This window comes from Phocoena phocoena, chromosome 2, assembly GCF_963924675.1.
Source record: "Phocoena phocoena chromosome 2, mPhoPho1.1, whole genome shotgun sequence".
Taxonomy (NCBI): domain Eukaryota; kingdom Metazoa; phylum Chordata; class Mammalia; order Artiodactyla; family Phocoenidae; genus Phocoena; species Phocoena phocoena.
Window position 1 is genome coordinate 21,545,261 of NC_089220.1, and position 20,219 is coordinate 21,565,479.

Below are 20,219 nucleotides of genomic sequence, written 5' to 3' on the forward strand. Positions count from 1 at the left end.
GGAGATGACTCCGCATTTGAAACTTCCCTCAGTCCGAGCGCGCCAGGGCCAGGAAGCTGGGCCACGTGACCGGCCCTCCTCCGCGGCCATTCCTAGCGGGGCAACAGCCAGCGCCCCTTCCGCATTTCGTATCCCCCTCTAGCGCGCGACGGCGCATAAATGCCCGACGGGAGGAGATCCCAGCTAGCTCTGGACTCCTGTGTCACCAGAACTCACGCGTTTTCCAGCAATGCTTAGCAAGTTCCTCATCCCAAAGCAGGTGCAGGAGACTTCCGCCTGGGTGCCGACCACGTGATCACGCGAGACTTGGGGAGACAGCGGTCCAACTTCACTACTTAAGTCCCCGGGCCCTGCCCTCACAACAGCCTCCACTGCGCGTGACGACGCGCGGCGTCCTCCGCCCCGGCGCGCCTGCGCACGCGGCTCTCGCGGTGTCTCGCGCTCAGACTCGCCCACCTCTGCCCCCGCCCCTTCCGCCCCTCCCTCCCCCTCCGCCCTGTCTCTCGGCGGCAGCGGCGGCGGTGGCGGCGGCTCGCGCAGCTTGTTGGCTCACTATATAAAGGGGAGAAGCGGGCGGACCGGACGGCTGGAGCTGCAGCCGGTGGCGGCAGCGGCGGCGCGGGGAGCGGCGACCGGTGGTGGTTTCCCTCCTTGGTGCGGGGTGGGGAGCGGGCAACGCCCCCCAGGACCCCTGAAGGGTCGTGGCCTTTTTTTTTTAAGGGCGATTTTCGAGTTTTTAGCTCCGAGGACTGCTCTCCTCCTCTACCTCCTCTCACCGCTCCCCTCTCCTCCGTCAGGATACGATTTTGTTTGAAAAATTTTTCCCCCCAATTTTGCGGTGGCTTGGGTCACCCTCCGGGTGTTCTTTTTTTGTTTGTTTTTGTTTTTATCTTTTCTCGGGGTTGCCCCCCTCTTGTTTGTGTTGTGTGTGGAAATGGCGAACTCGGCAAATACAAACACCGTGGTAAGGACGTGGTTGGTGGCCGGCGGGGGCTTCGTTCAGGCGGCAGCAACGGCCGGGCGGGGGCGGGGACGGCCGCGACTCCCGGCCTCGACTCTCTTCAGCCGCCCGCGCGGCCGCCGCCGCTGCCGCCGCTTCCCGCCTCAGGCGGAGCGGGCCGGTGCGCCGGGCGGCGGGCGCGGGGGGGTGCCGAGGCTCGCGGCCGCGGCGGCAGGGAGGGCGGGGGCGCCTGCTGGGCCTGGGGCCGCCGCGGGGCGGTTGGGCCGGGGCGAGCGCGCGGCCCCGGCCCCAGACCCCAGCCGCCAGGAGGGAGGGCGGGAGGGGCGCCGCCGCTTCTCCCCGAAGCGGGCCCGGCCGCGCCGGCTGGAGGAGGGCTCCCGGAGCAGCCTCAAAACAAAAACCGTGTTTGGGGAGCTGGGCGAATCCCCAAGACCCACCGCGATCCACTTTAACGCAGTGAAAGGTTAATGGCTACTTTGGGGGTTACTTTGGGCGTTTTGGCGGTTGTGCTTAAAGAGCCTTCATTGGGGCCATTTTATGTTTTTTAAAAAAAAAAAGGACGAAGGTTGAAAAGCACTTATCTCGGTTCCTTCCGAATCGGTAAAATGGCGAAGGGGAAGCAAAACCCCCATCGTATCTTCGACTAGCAAAAGCACCAAAACAAACAAAGCCTACAGTAGTGGTCAAAGTGCCCCGATTTCGCCTTGAAATTTGCCTACTTCTCACCGTTTGTCCCTTTTTTCTTACTTGCGATCACGTAGGTTTGCAAAAAGCAGTCACATAAATAACCTTTTCAGTCACCAACGCAAAATGTGATCACTAGCCCACCCCACTCTCTTATTTTTATTATGACAATAAAACACTTTTTTGCCCGGTCCCAAATGCAGACAAGCCCACGGCAGCCCGGCTCCGTACCGTTGACGACTCGGGTCGATCCATCATGGCTGCGGCCGCTTACCCTGCTTTTCAGTCCCTGAGCCTTGTGGTCCTCCTCCCTTTGGCTGCCCTGTTTATATAGAGCCATTGCCGCTCTCTAATATAGACTCTGCCAGGATGGGAAGGTGCTTTTCAGGCCTACGTCACCGCCTCTCCATTTAAACACCAGATCCGGCTTTAAATAGTGAGAGCTGCTGAGAGCGGGGCTGGGAGGTGCGTGCTCCCGAGGCGAGAGGCTGGCGCGTGCAGAGCTCAGTTTATTCCTAAATCCTTTCCGTACACTGTAATTTCGTGTCCAACTGGGTCTGCTTTTAGAGCCCCAAGTTTTTGTTTTCATACAGCAGCTGGGATTTGCGGTCTTTGATAGGGAAAAATAGACTTGCCATCCTCTTTTATTTTTATTTTTTAAAGAGAATTTAAGCTCAGATGTCTAATCGTTCTTATATTCAGAAGATGCATGCATTATTGTCGGTAATTTTTTTTTTGAAAGGTTTTCTACATTAATTGTTAGCTGTGGAGGATTTGATTTTGGTAGTATTTTGTTTATCACGTATTCAGGAAATGTTAGAAATATAGCTCCTAATATTTCATTATGTTTTCCTATAATAAATATTTGAGCTACGAAGCTTTTCAAAGAAATAGTAAGTGCCTAAAGCTTCGACGTAGGACCTATGTGTACAGTACATTTATGGATCGGGGAATTGTGAGTAATTTGCTTAGTGCAAACAGGGTATTAAAAAATTAAAATTCTAAGTAGACGGTGTTTTTGCTGCATTGGATGTTAATATGATATCCAATATAGAAATTAATCCAACTTATTTTCCAGTATTGTACCAGGTACTAACACTTTTGAAAGAAATCCTTTAATCATTAGATAATGGCACTAATGGCCCTTTAATTTACGAGTTTTTAAGTTTGGAATATCTGGTTTTTGAAAACTAGGACAAACCTAAATTAATGTGTATTTCATAAAAGGCAAAAACTTTGGCTTAAGTACAGTTTAGTATTTTAAATAATAATTCAGAAATTGCTTATTTCAAATAATGCCTATGTACTCACATACTTTGCAAAACGTCAGTATTTTGCGCGCTTTTTAACTCGAACAATTTTAAATTGCGTATACTTCATGAATAATACACATTTCCCTTTCTTTAACTATAGTGCATATGAATCCATTAAGTGGTCAAGTTGTGGGTTAATTAAAGCACAAAAGCAAAATCTTAAAGCAAGATTGAGTCATTAAGTAGGGAGTGCCAGAAGAAAGCACATTGTACCTATAAATGTGTGGATATCCAAGCAGAATATTTTTAGGGATGACCGACTTCAGAAACACCAGAACAACATCTATTTTGCTGAAAAAATAATTTATATCGTCAATTTGAGATTTATACTACCAATTTAAAATTACACTGTATCTTTATAATGCCTTGAGTCATTGGTTTAAAAAAAAACACTTTATAAATGTATTTTTGTAATTCAGTAGTTGAATTGCCATAGATAAGGTGATACCCATAGTCAGATAGACTTTCCTTTATATATAGAATCAGAATGCTAACATAAGGAGGCACTGTAGAGATGCAGAAATCACATGAATAATTTTAGTTCACAGAGGCAGATTTGGCAAAATAAAAAGCAGGTGAGTGAGTGGAACAGCAAAGGTGAGAAACTAGATACATGAATTGTTTTTCTGATTGTAATGAAAAGGAACAAATAGTTTTTAATGGTTGAGGTAAGTTGTATAGAGGAACTCATTATTTATATTTTTGGCTGGACAAGGACACATAAGAGGTTTCCCCTGTGATAACAGTATTGCTGGGAGAGATGCTAATGAAACATTTATTTCTGTTTGAGGTTTGCTTATGAGAGCAAACCCTTGGTTTTATTGGGTAAGCAGTAATTTTTAAGCAAGATATAAAACACAGATAATGACAAAGTATTAAAAAGGCTGTTGATCTTAGCTCTGTGTGATAATGGATAAGATTTATAGCAAGACATCTCTGGTTTTACAGTCTGACAAGCAAACTTCCTTTTGTCCATTGAAAATAGGATGTGGGTTGGGCAAAGTCTTCCGTCTCTTACCTTTTGGTTTTTAAAAAGTACTTTATGCTTTTAAAGTGCTTTCACATCTATTCTCATTTTATTTTTCTGGCAACCTTCTAAAAGCAAGCTTCCCCCCAGTAATGCCAACAATAATAGTTACAATAATAATAGTTTAAAAATAAATATCGAGGCTGCTTATAGTTCTATTCCATAGCATCATCTGGGCAGTAGTAGGAGAGAAATCCTGGAAAAGAGATCATTGTGTCTTGTTCCTCTGAGACTTTGAGACCTGTTACTGTAGTTATATGAACAGCTTGATGGTATAATTTAGAGGTACAGACTGGGTAACAAAAACTAAAATTAGGTGATTTTTAAATTTGAATACTTATTAGGTTGCAGATTATTACCAGGCAAATCACAGGACATAAGTTTCTGTTAAGACAGCGATGACGTTAGGAGATACAACGGGTTAAACCGAGCAAGGAATAATAAAAACCAGACATAGCAACCCATAAAACTATATCGTTGGATATAGTCAAAACACATTAAGTGTTTTGACTATAACAACATGAGAAATTGCAACTGGAAACTGTATAGACCTTGTATCTGTGATGATCTTCTGTATATGAATTGTATTAAACAGTCGTAAAACCTTTATTAAAATATGCAGTCATCAAATAATTCATTTTAACTAAGGCAACTGATGTTTATGGGAATGGCCATACCTTTAAAGTTACATCTTCTAAAATAAGTTATAGAGAGTTGGAAAAGGGACTGTTGTATTACATTTGTTTTGAATTTGTGAAAATGTTATATATTTTAATATGTGATAAGCTGTGTTTTTCAGCAGTCTTTTATTTTCCCTTTAAAGCCTAAATTATACAGATCTGTGATTGAAGATGTAATTAATGATGTGAGAGACATCTTTCTGGATGATGGAGTCGATGAACAAGTTTTGATGGAACTAAAAACTGTGAGTTTGCTGCTTTTTTTTTTTTTAACATTCTCTTCAGTCAGAAACTATACTCCATAATTTTGCCATATGATGACCATTTGACTTTGTTGCAGGAAGCAGTATAGTATGTGAAGGGTGCTGGTTTTGAATCCCAGCTCTACCATCCATTCTTCCTCTGACCTTAGGCAAACTGCTTATATTTCAGTTTCCTTATATGTGAGATGAGAATTAGTAGTACTTACCTTTTAGTCTTGTTTTGAGGATTAAATGTAATGACTATATAAAGTGTTTAGCAAAGTGCCTGGCAATAGTATTAGCTATTATTAATGGGCAGTTAATATCCATTTATGTTTTAATTACTTGACATTCCTGTAAGGTTTTTTTTTACTTTTTCTTTTTTTGTGGTCTTAATGCACTGGTATTCTAAAATGTATTTATGTTGTGGAGATTAAGTGCTTGATAAATTTCATGTTCTGGAGTCTGATTCTCTATGTGGGCCAAATATTTGGTTTACAATGTATTCTAGTTTGGGAGCTGCTTTTCTGCCTCTTCTATTTACTTGGATTTAAGCAGAAATATATAGATACTTTTATTTAGCATTTGTGTTTTCTTGATGGTGTAATGACTCATGAAATCATGGAATATTTTTGCCTTACTGCTCAGAACAGTGGTTCTCAAAATATGGTCAGTGGACTTCCCCACAGGCTCTTTCAGGGGTCCATGCGGTTGGACAGATGCCCAAATCTGAATAGTCATAGTATGTTTGTCATATTTCCAGTAAAAGTTGTATTCAATGAAAAAAGTGACCGGTTAAACTTGCAACTCAAAGTGCTTTTCCTTGAGATAACTGTTCCATATGCAGCAGAAGGGCTTTATGCATGCTTTCCATTTTGATGTACCAAATATTAAAAAGATGTTTACGTAAAGGTTGGGATGAGATCATTGTTGATATTAAGACAATCAATTGTTTGATATTCTATTCATGATATTCTATAATGAAATGTGTTAACATATGGCATATCTGCATACTTCACTGAACTCATATTTTCCATTTAATCGAAGAGTTTGAAAAGTTAATTGGTATATGGTTTCAGATTGTACATTGCAGCTAACTGTTAAGAAACCATCACTTAAAATACTTTATCCTTTCCCAACTACTTAGCTATGAGAAGGCAGATTTTCTTCATATACATCAACGAAAGAAAACTGAATGTAGAAGCAGATATGAGAATCCAGCTATTTTCCTTTTAAGCCATTTCTCACGAAATTTTTTTGGAAGATATGGTTATTTTCATTGAAAGCATTTATGTTAACATGTAATGGATACGTTGTTTTTTCTTTTCTTCTTTACTCCTCTGGATCTTATTTTTTAAATGGAAATGCATTTCTTTTATTTATTTATTTTATTTTACTTTTGGCTGTGTTGGTTCTTCGTTTCTGTGCGAGGGCTTTCTCTAGTTGTGGCGAGCGGGGGCCACTCTTCATCGCGGTGCGCGGGCCTCTCACTATCGTGGCATCTCTTGTTGCGGAGCACAGGCTCCAGACGCGCAGGCTCAGTAGTTGTGGCTCATGGGCCTAGTTGCTCCGCGGCATGTGGGATCTTCCCAGACCAGGGCTCGAACCCGTGTCCCCTGCATTAGCAGGCAGAATCTCAACCACTGCGCCACCAGGGAAGCCCACGTTGTTATTTTTAAATATCAACATTAAAAAAAAAAATCTTATTTAAAATTTCATAAAAGTTCATTGAGGTCCTCATTAATTTGTAAAAATGATAGAGGACTCAGACTAAAAAGTTTTAGAACTGCTGGCTTAGAGATTGGGAATTGAGCTCCTTTCGAGCTATGTATAAATAAGTAATCACAGTTAATGAATGCTAAGGAACATTTGTTGTGGTCTTATTTATCCATTCAACAGAGGTGTGGAGGCTGTAATTTAGCAACTTACTATTTTAAATAAAGCAAATCTCACCTGTGTGGTGGTGATAAAATATATCTTAGAATGTTGCAGCATCTGTGGGCAGCTTCTATAGAATTTTCAATATGAATCTGCCCCTGTAAGGAAGGGAAAATATAGGTTTGAATGAGATGAGGAAATATTTATTTACCTTGTGAGAAATGTAATGGTTACTGAAAGTGAAGAGTAGGTATTTAAAAATACAAGTGAAGGAATGCCAACTCTGGAGACATGAGTTGGAAGAATAGCAATATAAGCTACTCAAACACATAAATTATCTCAGGGATATGAATAAGAAGAGAATAAGCTTATTTTGATTCCTTCATGTTACATGTAATGAATATTTTATAAATATGTTATACCCTTATAATGGTTGTCCTTGTAGATCTGTGATCTTATGTAGAAGGTACAGCATTTTTAGGTGCAAAAAATTAGTCCCAAAGGCTTTAATTTGTGGTACATCAAACTAGTGGTCAATCCAAGTTGTTATCTCCTCTTGCTTTTCACAGTCTGTTGATATTTTCCTGCTGGTCCCAGTTAGAATCAAGGTGTTCTTTCCAAACAGAATGAGCTATCTTTGAGACCAAATAGCTCCACCTGCATTTTTAGTACATAAGACTTTATACATGTATACACATATATACAGATATATGTACATATAATATAGTATAATAGTATAAAAAAGTAATATCTGTGTTTTATAGGTTATGCACTGATTTTTTGTTTAATGCTTAGTTTTCTATGACAAAAATTGTGACTTATTCAACTTTGAATCCCCAATCTCTGCCACAATGCCTGGCATATGTGGTTGGCATTCAGTAAATACTTAATTAAACAAATTAATAACATGTTGCTCCAGAATCTAACTGAAAAAGGTAGTTTAATGTTTTTGTTGTTTTTTAAATGGGGCATACTCTTTTATTCTGGGTTGTAGCTGAATTTAAATATAAAACTGTTAGACTGAAATGAGTTTGTTATTTTAATTCTCTGCACTAAATTTCTTCAGGATCTCATTAGAATTTCCAGAATGTGCCCTAGTTTTAACAGTCTGACAGCCAGCATTATGCAGTAGAACTTTCTGTGGTGATGAAAATGTTCTATATCTGTACTCTCCAGTATGGTAACCACTAGCCACATGTGGCTATTAAACACTTGAAATATGGTTAGTGGAATTGAAGAACTGAATTTTTATTTAATTATAATTAATTTCACTTTAAATCACCACGTGTGGCTAGTGGCTGCTGTATTAGAACTTGTAGGTTTGGATATTCTTGCTAATGAAAACTAACAATATTTCATATTTTAAGCTTTATAAAGGACTCTGTCATTAGTTCTATCCCCTTTCTCACCATTTTATAGTGTTTCACAAACTTCTATCAAAAGCTTCCAAATGGCTGTGAAGGATACAGTGGTGTATTAGATTATGAATTAAGATGAGTAATGAGAGTGCCTGTAATTTGAAGTTTAACTAGATAATTCAGAAAGGGACCTTCTACATTAAAATAATTCAACCTGATTCTTGAGGTTATCTGTTAACACTGTGGGTCTCCTTTAATGTATGAACTTTGGGAGATAGAAAAGATGCATAAAGCACAATGTTGGTTTTCTTGCTTTTTTCTCTAATTGAAGTGTAATTGACCTACAACACTGTATTAGTTCTAGGTGCACAACATAGTGATTCAGGATTTCTATACGTTAGAAAATGATCACCACTTGATTTTCAATAAAGCTATATTTGAATGTAAATTGTGTTTTAGATTGGTAAATGACTATGGGTGGAAATGACAGTCTAGAAGTCCTCTTCAAAGTAAGTGATAAAATTGTCCTGATTTCTAAACTGTCAGACCCACCCCTATCCAAATAGCAAGTACAATGGGAGATAGAAAACATGGCCTCTCAATAAAACAAAGTGAGAAGAATTCCTCATTTGGAGACAAATCTGAAAAAGTTAATCTGCCCCTAGATCTGTTTTCTCATCCTTGGCACTACTGACATTTTGGACCTGTTAATTCTTTGTTGTAGAAGGCTAGTTATCGTAGGGTATTAGCAGCATAACTGATCTCTGCCCACTAGATGCCAGTAGCACCCCTTAGTTCTGACAACCAAAAATATCTCCAGACATTGCCAAATGTCCCCAGGGCAGAAGGGGAAAAACTACCCCTGACTGAGAACCACTATTCTAAATATACTCTAGTTGTATATAAATACTTGAACCATAAGTTGAACGATGATCTACTGTTCTACATCATTTGGCCTTGGGGAAAGCTCTGTTCCCCAACATCATTTCTAAAGAGCCCAAAAATTCAATTGTCTTATGTTTTATCCAGGAGCTAGTTGTTATTGTGAGAGTAGGAGAATCCTTTAAAATTTCTAGCCCAGCATACTGCCAGGGAGCAGTAGATCTGGTAACGTTTTATAGATCAAAAAATGGAATAAATATGCTTTGACAGATCATTTAGCAAGTGGTAGAGACTTGAAACTAAGCCTTTTGTCTCCAGATAAGGAAGGTACCAGAGTTGTGACTAGACCTGCTCTGATAGCAGCAGTACAGTTTAGAGATTAGAACTTTGGACCAGAGCTGGGATTACGGTGAGGCAAGTGAGGGCCTAGAGTCCAAAATTTAAACTTTAAATTTAAAATTTAAAGGACATTTACTCTTCACTCTCAAGGTCCAGCCCTGTTGAGTCAGATTGCCTGGACTGTATGATGGTTTTGCCTGCTGTTAGTTGGTGATCTTGGATAAGGTACCTAACTCCTTGTTCCTCAGGTTCTTTTTCTGTAAAAAGGAGATAATAATAATGTCTATTTTAAAGAATTTTTGTGAAAAACGAGTGTACACGGGAAGTACTTAAGTGCACGTTAAGAATTCAGTGTTAGTCTAGTAAACATGATGGGCATAACATGATGCATATCCAAATCATTTTGGGAACAGAAAATGAATTTTCTCCATATCTAATTCCGGAGACCTGGCAAAGATTGTTGAAATAGGACTGCCAGAAACAATAGCTATGGTGTTGGGGGGAAAAAGTACTATAAAAATGTGGAGAAAAGAGTTCTTCCTATTTTCTAAGCTAGCTAAATAAATAAATACATACATAAATAACAATTCAGTGTTCTTGGTAGTCTTTAGGGGTATTAATATGATTACTGTTGCCAAAACAGTATTACATTATTTTAAACAGATGATATTTTAAAAATAAAATATTTTGATAAATAAAATTATTTTAAAATGAAATTGGAGAGAAACAGAAAACATTCAACTAATTTGAACTTTACATTATTTGATATTATAAGCGTAATGCTAAATATTTGTATGGTATTATTCTTGTATTTTTCACATTACCTAGAACAGTATTTGGTACTTAGTAAATATGGATTCTCAGTGGTCCACTACTCCAGCATCCCCTTGCTCCCCCAGAAGCAGTTTGAAATGTGTGGTTCCATGTTTGCTTGTTATAATGACTAATGGGCATCTTTGGCATTTAGTAGGCTAGAGGAGTGTTGTATTTCATGTACACTTCTTGTGGTAATACCCTGTAAATAAAGAGTTATTCTGCCTAAAATGTTGGTAGCATTTTTATAGAGAAACTACCTTAGAAAACAAGTTCGTTTTCCATTCTTTTTGAAATTAATATTAAATTTCTGATAAGTTCTTAGTCATTTTGTTAGGTTATGAATAAGACAGTCTCTACTCTGAAGGAGTTCATACTTTAATAGAGAAGGTAGACTTAGTGTGAAAAGTGTACCAATAGAAATATCTCTAAGGTATAGAGGCAGTGAGTGATTTCTTCGCGGCTATGTGACTTTGCATTTGCATTCTTTGGGGAATTGTGTGGGAAGACTGTCAGTCATAAGGAGTAGTTTACGAAAGTTTAGACGGGAGGTATGTATGCTATATTCAGGGAACTGCAAGTAGTTTGGAAAATAGAGTGCAAGTTATAGTAGCAGTTGGAGAAGTTAACATAATATTGCATTAAGGAGCTTGGTCTTTAGAGTGAGAAGGATTCTCTGGGTTGCTAGTTAAAAGACAGTTTTGGACTTCTGCTTCAAACAGTCTCAGTTGATAGGGGTACAGTCTGACATTTAAAAAGAAAAATTTGATTGCATTTACCAAAAACTCTAAATTAACTTTTAATAATGCATTAATGGGTTGCAGTCTGCAGTTTGAAAAGTATTGGTTTATACTTTAAAGCAGTGGCTTTCACTTTAGTGTACATCACAATAACCTGGATAGGTTATTAAAACAGATTCCTGGCTCTAACTCCAGAGTTGCTGATTCGATGGGGTGGGGCCTTAGAATTGGTATGTCTGACAAGTTCCCAGGTGATACTGATGTTATTGGTCCAGGATCACATTTTGAGGACCACTGATTTATAGAGAATAGATTGGAAGCACAAGTTTCCACTTTAAAATGTAGGCTCTGTAAGGACAAAGATCTTTGTCAGATTTGTTCACTGTCTGTTCTCAATGCCACTAACAGTGTCTAGCTGGGAGGTATTCAATAATTATGTGTAGAATGTATGATTTGAAGCAGGGAGCTCAATTAGCTTAGTCATTAACACTTTGCAGTAATACTGATGGGAGGAAGGGACTTGAACTGGGGCCATTATAGTAGAGATAGATTGGAATAATGCTTTGGAAAGGAAATTGACAATAATGATAGGGCATTGGGGTACATTCTGACTCACAGATCATTGACTTGGGAGACTAGGTGAGTAGTGGTACGCAGCACTTAGCACATAATGTGTATTTGTTAATATTTACCATTGTCATGGAAGCTTCATTTAAGTGATGGGTCAGGATTGCAGTGGGAAGACCAATTGGAGGTGATAAAAACTGAAGCTTTAAATTTAGAAAATTATGGTTTAAAGACCTGTTTCTTTCTTTCTTTCTGTTTCTTTATTTTTTAAAAATATTTTATTTTTATTTTTGGCTGTGTTGGGTCTTACTTGCAGCACATGGGATCTTCGTTGCTGTGTGCAGGATCTTTCCTTGCGGTGCTCGAGCTCTTTGTTGCAGCACGCGGGCTTCTTTCTAGTCATGGTGTGTAGGTTTTCTCTCTCTAGTTGTGGCACACAGGCTCCAGAGCACATGGGCTCTGTAGTTGTAGTGCATGGGCTCCAGAGTGTGTGGGCTCTGTAGTTTGCGCCATGCGGTCTCTAGTTGCGGCGTGCGGGCTCAGTAGTTGTGGTGCGTGTGGGCTTAGTTGCCCCAGGGCATGTGGGATCTTAGTTCCCTGTCCAGGGATTGAACCCGCGTCCCCTGTGTCGGAAGGTGGATTCTTTACCACTGGACCACCAGGGAATTCCCTTAAAGACCTGTTTCTTAAAGCATTAATTAATAGTACTTTTTGCACCTTGATTTTGGCCTACAAGAAGTGAGGTTTTGTTTTGTTTTGAAACAGGGAAAAGAAGTGTAAACAGTTTGGGTGATAACTGTTTGGGAGGCTTACCTATATAGCCTTACTATATAATACATTGAGTGTATTTTAGAGTGTAGAGTGTATTTTATTCAGTGTCTGACCCTATTTTGTATTGTGTGTTATGCTAGGTGCCCACTTTATAGAAATGAACCAGACAAAACTTGGGCTCTCAAAAAGTAGTTTTTTGTTACCCTAGGAAGAACCCTAGCTGTTTTTAGTCTGGGATTTGCACCGACTTAGATTTACTAGCTGGAAGTTCATTTAGAAGTAATCTAATTCAGCTTGTTCCCTTTTTAGATGAGTAAAATGCCCAGGGAAGATAAATAATTTGTCCACCAAGCCGTTTAGTGGCCAAACCAGGACTAATTGGGTTCCTGACTTCTGTTGTAATGCTTTATTACACAATTAATACCACCACTACAATAATTAAAATAACTAACATTTATTGATGACTGACTTTATGCTAGACTCTGATAAATGTTTTACATGGAAATCTTACTTACTCCTCACAACAGCGCATGAAATAGATACTGTTACTGTCTCCGTAAGGAAAGTCTTCAGGTGAACCTACATACTGAGACTGCTAAGGGAATGGTTGCTCTGGGAAATTGACCTTTAGTTTACTTTTTCGCTAAATTGTTAGAGATGTGCTGGAATTGTTATTAACATGTAGATCTAGAATTTCTAGAACAGTTGGAAGTGTCAGCAGTTTATAAAAATCCCTGTTAGTATGGCAAAGGGAGCTTTTTGAAGGATCTGATAGAAGCCTTACATGAGTTAGGCAATATCCCAAGAGTAGATCCTAGGGGAGAAAACTAAGTATCTGTAGATCCTTGTGTACAGAATGACTGAATTAAATTTTATATGTATGTTTAAGGAATGGTTTGTAACTTTCTTGGGCAGTTTTTTTAGTGCTCTATAGATTGAACACTAAACCTTGTAGAGAGGAAATGTGTGTTAGGGAGAAGGATGGAATAGTTGTAAATATTTTCTTTTACTTCCTTGTTTTTGCCCACTTTTGATTTTTTTTTCCTTCATCACAGAAGCTGTCCAAGGGAGAGATGAGAAAATAGAAGTGGTTAAGCAAAAAAGGATTGTCAATCCTTGTCATAATGAAAGAGGGAAGGGAATTTCAAGAAGTGTGGAGGGTTGAGAATACCTCTGAAAGCATATTAGGCATTGCTGTTTCTTTTTCCTTATGTAGGGTTGGACAGATAGAAAGGTAGGGTTTTCTAACCTGAGGACTGCCTCTATAATGTTTCTCATAGTTCAAGGAAAGATGAATTTATGTTTTATATGTTATTTAAAAGTTAGGAAAGAAAGATTTCCATAAAATAGCTAACAATGGATTTGATACTAAAAAGGATGATTTTTGATTACTGAAAAATTGCTTATATGAAACTGCTTGGCAACCAAGGAATTACTATGGAAAGTTTGTTGAAGATATAAAAAGAAACAAAAGAATTCTTCAGTACTCTTAAGTAGCAAAAATGAGGTTTGATACTTTAAAAATTGGTTTTCCTTATGGCATACACTTAGGTAAGAATTAGAGATTTGTAGATTTATCAGTTTTGAAAATGTAAGAATTTTATAAACTGACTAATAAAGTATGTTTTATCCATATGTCCAGCATTGTTTTTCTTGACTCTTACTTAGAAATCTTTAATATTCTTTGCTTTAGTTATGGGAGAATAAACTAATGCAGTCTAGGGCAGTAGATGGATTTCATTCAGAAGAGCAGCAGCTTTTACTGCAAGTTCAACAGCAGCAGCAACCCCAGCAGCAGCAGCATCACCACCACCATCACCACCAGGCTCAACCGCAGCAGACAGTACCTCAGCAAGCGCAGACCCAGCAGGTCCTTATTCCTGCGTCACAGCAAGGTGAGGCCGTCTGATCCTACTGCAACTTGGAAATGAAAGTTGTCATTTTCAAAGAAGAGAAACACTCTGGGTGTCTCCTTTCTATTGGCTGAGGGGGTTGTATCTGTGTGTGTATAAAATGTGGTTCCTATTTATGTCGTAATGATACATAAGTAATTCACTAACAGAAAGCTTAAAATGGTATTAGGTAAGTATATTATTACTTTTTTTAGATGGCTACACAATGGTGGATTTCCTAAGTCAGATCTATAAAGGTTTATTTACTAAGGGTTTCATTATTTTATATAGTAGAACCATTACTTTCTTTGAAACTGATTTGTTCCTACAAAGGCATTTGAGTTTAGTTTTTATAAATAAACACTGGAGGGTTTTTGTAACTATACTTTGGCAATCTGAAATTCTAATTCCTTATTAATTTATGTAGTTAAATTGACTGAATTAGATTTCCTTTAAGTGAAGAATGGATATATGACATCTTAATTTATATTATGTGGTTTAAAGATAAGAAAAAACAAGTATTTATAGACTGCATCCATAGTGCCTTGTACCATGTAAGTCATTTTATAGGTTTTGTTTCATTGCAGTCTAATAGAGGCTCTGTGAAGTAGCTCTTAAAACATCACAGCTGAGGAAAATCTGGGCCCTGAAAAGGCTTAGAAGCTTGATCCTCTACATGGAGTATTTTCTGTCATGACAAACATTTGTTCAGTTATAAAACTTCCTAGGCCTTCAAGTTTTGTAAATCTTGTTGTCAGAGAGGAGAATAAAGATAAATGAAAACTTCATCTTAAGGTAACTTGAGTTACTCATTTGTCTCATCTGAGAGTATATGTAAGACTTAAAACTGATATTGATGCACATTAGAAATGTCTGTTTGAGTTATTTTACTGTTCATATCAAATAAGACTTAATATTTGATTTTACTCTGTACCTTGCATCATGTAATTTTATCCTTTTAATGTTTCTTGATGACCGTTCCTCCTATTGCCTTCAGGCCTGGCACTAGGATTTTAGGTTATCATAAATTAAAATTTGATTTTCTTCACTCAGAGAATATTAGGATAATGGGATTATCTATTTATTCTCTGAAATTTGCGGAATCAAACACTTAGTTCCTTTTATGCTTACGTGATATTGCCATTGTTTATGATTTGTATTTTTTAAAAAGTTAATGGAAATAAGATACTGGAAACTGTCAAATTGGGAGAAAAAGATTTTTTTTTTTTTTTTTTTTTTTTTTTTTGCGGTAAGCAGGCCTCTCACTGTTGTGGCCTCTCCGGAGACCTCGCGGAGCACAGGCTCCGGACGCGCAGGCCCAGCAGCCAATGGCTCAAGGGCCCAGCCGCTCTGCGGCATGTGGGATCCTCCCGGACCGGGGCACGAACCCGCGTCCCCTGCATCGGCAGGTGGACTCTCAACCACTGCACCACCAGGGAAGCCTGGGAGAAAAAGATTTTAAAAGACTATGTAGATTATAACTTTTTGAGCTCACTTTTAATGGGTCAGTAATGCATTCCAGCAGTAGTATCATTATATTAATTACACAGTTATTGCTGAGTTGGCAAGACAGTATTAAATTATGTTTGAAAATTTCCAGTTTAAGAATGCACAGAAATATATATGTTTAGGTGTTAGGTATCTAATTATGTCGTGTTCCCAAGGTCCCTTGTGTCCTTAGGTGTTGTTAAATCTTTTTTTTAATTGTGGGTTTTCCAGTATAAGGTGGGTATGTCACAGCTGTTATTTACTGTAGAAGTTTATAACTTTCTGAGATATCAAATGGTTGAGTGCATTTGCATGCAGAAAATGTGGAAAGCATGAAAAAAATTTTCGGTATAGTACAGCATTCTTATGAAATAGCCTCACGGTTCCTTGTTTTTATGTGTGCCTGTTTTTTTTCATAGCTGCAGCACCACAAGTTATTGTTCCTGATTCTAAGCTGATACAACATATGAATGCATCAAACATGGTAAGACTCAGAACATAGCACTTTGCTTGGCTCTATTTATTCTAACGCAAATTGTGATTATGCTTGTGTATGTTGTATATTAGCAACTTGAAGTTTATTCAGGACTTAAGCAAAATAGCTGTTTTGTTTGGTTTCCTAAGTATTGGATTTAACAGCAAATCTAAAGTTTAGCTTGGTACTTAGACATTAAGGTTCATAAAATTATGCAACTTTCTGTTGAAAATACCAAAAGAATGATGCTTTGTGGGAGCTGTTTTATCTTCTGCTATTTTTCTTTTTTTTTGCGGTACGCGGGCCTCTCACTGTTGTGGCCTCTCCCGTTGTGGAGCACAGGCTCCAGACTCACAGGCTCAGCGGGCATGGCTCACGGGCCCAGCCACTCCGCGGCATGTGGGATCTTCCCGGACCGGGGCACGAACCCGTGTCCCCTGCATAGGCAGGCGGACTCTCAACCACTGCGCCACCAGGGAAGCCCTTCTTCTGCTATTTTTTGAAAATAGGTTTACGGGACCTACCAAACATTATGCCAAGTATAGTTATGTTGCAGAAGACCCATTAACTGAAAGAGGTTAGGAATGCTAAGAATTATAAATTTTTAAAAATGAAAATGAACCATTTGGATAAAGATAACTAGTATCGTTAAGATCAGACATTTACAAATTTTGCTCTGATTTAACCATAGCATAGCCTAATGTTTTATTACAATATGTAAATTGCTACTTTAAAATGCTTTTTTTCAGTTGAGTTTATTATATATTAGACTTTTGATACTTCTAAGAGATAGCCACTGAACTTCATAAGTCCTCAAATTTTCAAATTTCACTTAGCACATATAATATATCCCATCAGATATAACGATAAAACTGAAAGAAAGAAACCCTCAGATCCTTAGAGAATCTTTACTTCTATCCTCACAGTTTTTTTTAAAATAAAACATTAAAACAAAGTTTAATTAGAATAGTTGTTCCAGCATTTTCTCATAAATGGCCTTTCTTCTGTTTAAACTACACAGACTGTTAGTGGTGTCTCTGCTCTGACATTCCATTCTTAAATCCAGCCAAATCCTTTTAATAGGAAAGAATCATTATTTTAAATAAGATCTCTTAGTCTAGTGTTAGCAGTGAGATTTTCTTTTCAGATCCAGATTTTTTTTTTTTAAACGAAAAAGCAATATTTTAAAAAACAGTTACTATATTTTGTGAGTGATGAGTGAACCTGAAAGCTCATTTGTGTTTTATAAGCCATATAGGAAGCAGGGCTTACCTACTAGACAAACAACTTCTTTCTATTGATATATACCAGCCTTAACAAATGTATAACTTTACAGAATTGCAAATTTCTACACAATAGAAATTGAAACTTTTAAATTCACAAAAAAATCAAGAATCTCTGTTTGTACTTCCAGTTCAAGTTCCTGGAGTCAGTTCTTTTGCATGAAAATCACAAAAGTCCATGCCTATCGATTCTCACAAGAATTTTTATTATTCAAAAAAAATTCCCTTTCAAGTTTAAGGCACCAAATTTCTTTTTAACCTCCATCCTTAAAAATAAGTCTCACTGTAGGATCCATATTGTAGTTGGTACTATTGAGACTGTTTCCTAGGGAATAACTTGTATCATTTTAAAACAGAAAGTTTAGTAGGATCACTTGCAGTAGACCCATCTAATTTTGAAGAATTTTAAGTGTTGTGGGAGAGAATTTTGAATTAAAATTGTGTTTAAAAAGACTGGTAAAATTAATGGCCCATCTCTTACTGATTTGCTGTGTCTCCTTGATTCTAAAGAGCATATGTATTTAAACACATCATAGGTCAGACTTCAATCAAAATGTTAGCATTTATACGTATTTCAGCATTTTACTTGTTTTCAGTTAGTGTTTGCTTCATGTGTTTTTCATGTTCTAAAATGTAATCAGTATAGGCTTTTTACAAATAAGTTTTTTGTGTTTTTGTTTGTTTGCATTATTATTCCTGATTCAAAGATATCCATTAAAAACAGTTTCATTTTGAAAAAAGAATTTTTTTAATATAAGAGTATGGGATAGTGATAATATATTTGGTAGAAAGCTATTTCAGGGAACTTATGAAACAGGACCTTATCTCAAACTAGTTTTGCAGGTTCTCTTTATGAAATTGCTCAAATGCATTATTCACGTTAGGGCCTTTTCACAAAGTACAGGAAGGAACTTTCAGCAGACATTAATAAAGGATGGTTTGTGTATGATACATCACAACAAATATTTATAGCAACTTGAATGTGCAGAGGTATGCAGGTGGTTATTTTCTCATGTATGCTATAAGGAAAATGCTAGGTCAGTTTGCTAGTAGAAGGAGATCTATTAATCTTATAAAATGTGAATTATAGGCACTTAATATTCCTAAATAATATTTCTCAATAGTAAGTGGTTGTTAATATATTCCTTAAATTTAGATTACCTTTCATTTGCTTATATAGACAAGATTTATTTAAATCTTTCATTTATTTAATAAAATGAAATGCAGAACCTGCATTTTATGAAGAGAACCTGGTGAGCTAGATAGCTGGATTTTGGGGTCATAATGGGAGTTTCAGGCTTAAGATATAGAAATTACTTAGGCCTGTCTAATGGCAACAAGCATATTTTCTTGGAAGGCTATACTTAGAGCCTGACTAGATAGTTGTATCATTAACCTACTTGAGTGCAATTTTCCAAGTTTTGTTGACTTCAAAGCACAGTTAATATTTATTTCTTAAAGTGTATTCAAATAGAGGTGTTTCTAAAAATGTATAAGTTAGATTGAGTATATGAAGGTTTGGTACCTTAAAAAAGATTGAAGGGGGAGGGGGAAAAAAACCTACCTGTATATAGTTACAGTGAGATACATGGAAATACTTTGAGCTCAGGATTTTAAAAAAAGAGTAAAAATGTAGTGTAATTCTTTCAGAGGAAAGGGGAGAAGTCTCCAGAAGCAGTAAATCAAGAATTTATCCTGGATTTAAAAACATTCAGAGTATAATTCCATGTATATTTTTATAATTTAAAGTCAGATACTAACTTCATTTTAAAGTGTAGAAATTAATTTTTGTGACTTAAGATTTTTAAGATATTTTCTATATTGATAAAACTGTCAGTAATATATGTTTCACCTAGATAATGCCAGTGTTGTCACCTTATGGCATCTTAGAAGAGTTGCCAGCTAAGAATTGCAGTATTCTGATACAGGGTTTTCTCTAGAGACCTGTTAATCATGGTATAAATTAAAAATATTAGGATTTCTAAAGTGAAGATACTTACACTTTTGCCATAAGTATATTAATTGACAAGGAATTGGGAGTGAGGAAACAGAATAAGTAAGGAGATAATGGAATGGATATTTTATTTATTGTACAGCACTGTTACTGTGGGTTATATTTCCTTAGAGTACATTCTCCAGGTGAAAAAACCTAATTATTCTAATTAATTGCTTGAAATAATTAGGTAAGATGTTTAGGCTCAATGGTCTTTATTGTACCATTTTATAAAATGGCAGTTAGTCTTATTGTTAGAATTTTACATTTTAGTATATACTAAATGAAACTGTAAATACTATTAAAATATGCCAGAGATAAACTGATGTGCTGTTATGAACATACATGGTTTTGATTGTTTTTCACTTTTTTTCCCAGAGTGCTGCTGCTACAGCTGCTACCTTAGCACTCCCTGCCGGTGTGACTCCTGTTCAACAGATATTAACAAATTCAGGTAATTAGGAATAACTGATCCATTATTTATATAACTCAGAAAATTGTACCATCTAGCCTTTGTTTTGTCTTCACTGAAAGACAGAAGATCTTAATACTTCTTTTACCATTTGGCTTACGTTATTAAAATAAGATGATTTGAGGACCGTGGCGTATTAAACCATAATCACTGCTGAGGATGCAGTAGAGAAGATGAGAATTGCACTTGAACTTTTGATCCATGAATGGAATCCTATTTATTGAATGAAGTATGATTATAGAGAAGTGCTTTTTGTTGTTGTTGTTGTTGCTGTACATGGGCCTCTCACTGTTGTGGCCTCTCCCGTTGTGGAGCACAGGCTCCAGACACGCAGGCTCAGGGACCGTGGCTCATGGGCCCA

General features: G+C 37.5%; 1 protein-coding gene and 1 non-coding gene across 2 annotated transcripts in view; both read left to right on the top strand.

The window, feature by feature from the left end:
- Positions 1-934: 934 nt before the first annotated feature.
- The window catches only part of GTF2A1 (general transcription factor IIA subunit 1), a 45,132-nt gene continuing 25,847 nt past the window's right edge, over positions 935-20,219 (top strand). Inside the window, exons 1-5 of the mRNA XM_065872080.1 lie at positions 935-964; positions 4,809-4,910; positions 13,949-14,150; positions 16,055-16,119; positions 19,765-19,840. Of these exons, the coding sequence (XP_065728152.1) occupies positions 935-964; positions 4,809-4,910; positions 13,949-14,150; positions 16,055-16,119; positions 19,765-19,840 (475 nt within the window). The remainder of the gene's footprint in view (positions 965-4,808; positions 4,911-13,948; positions 14,151-16,054; positions 16,120-19,764; positions 19,841-20,219) is intronic.
- On the top strand, positions 15,117-15,260 carry LOC136119725 (small nucleolar RNA SNORA79). Its single transcript, XR_010655686.1, has one exon. It is a non-coding gene; the product is annotated as a small nucleolar RNA SNORA79 (small nucleolar RNA).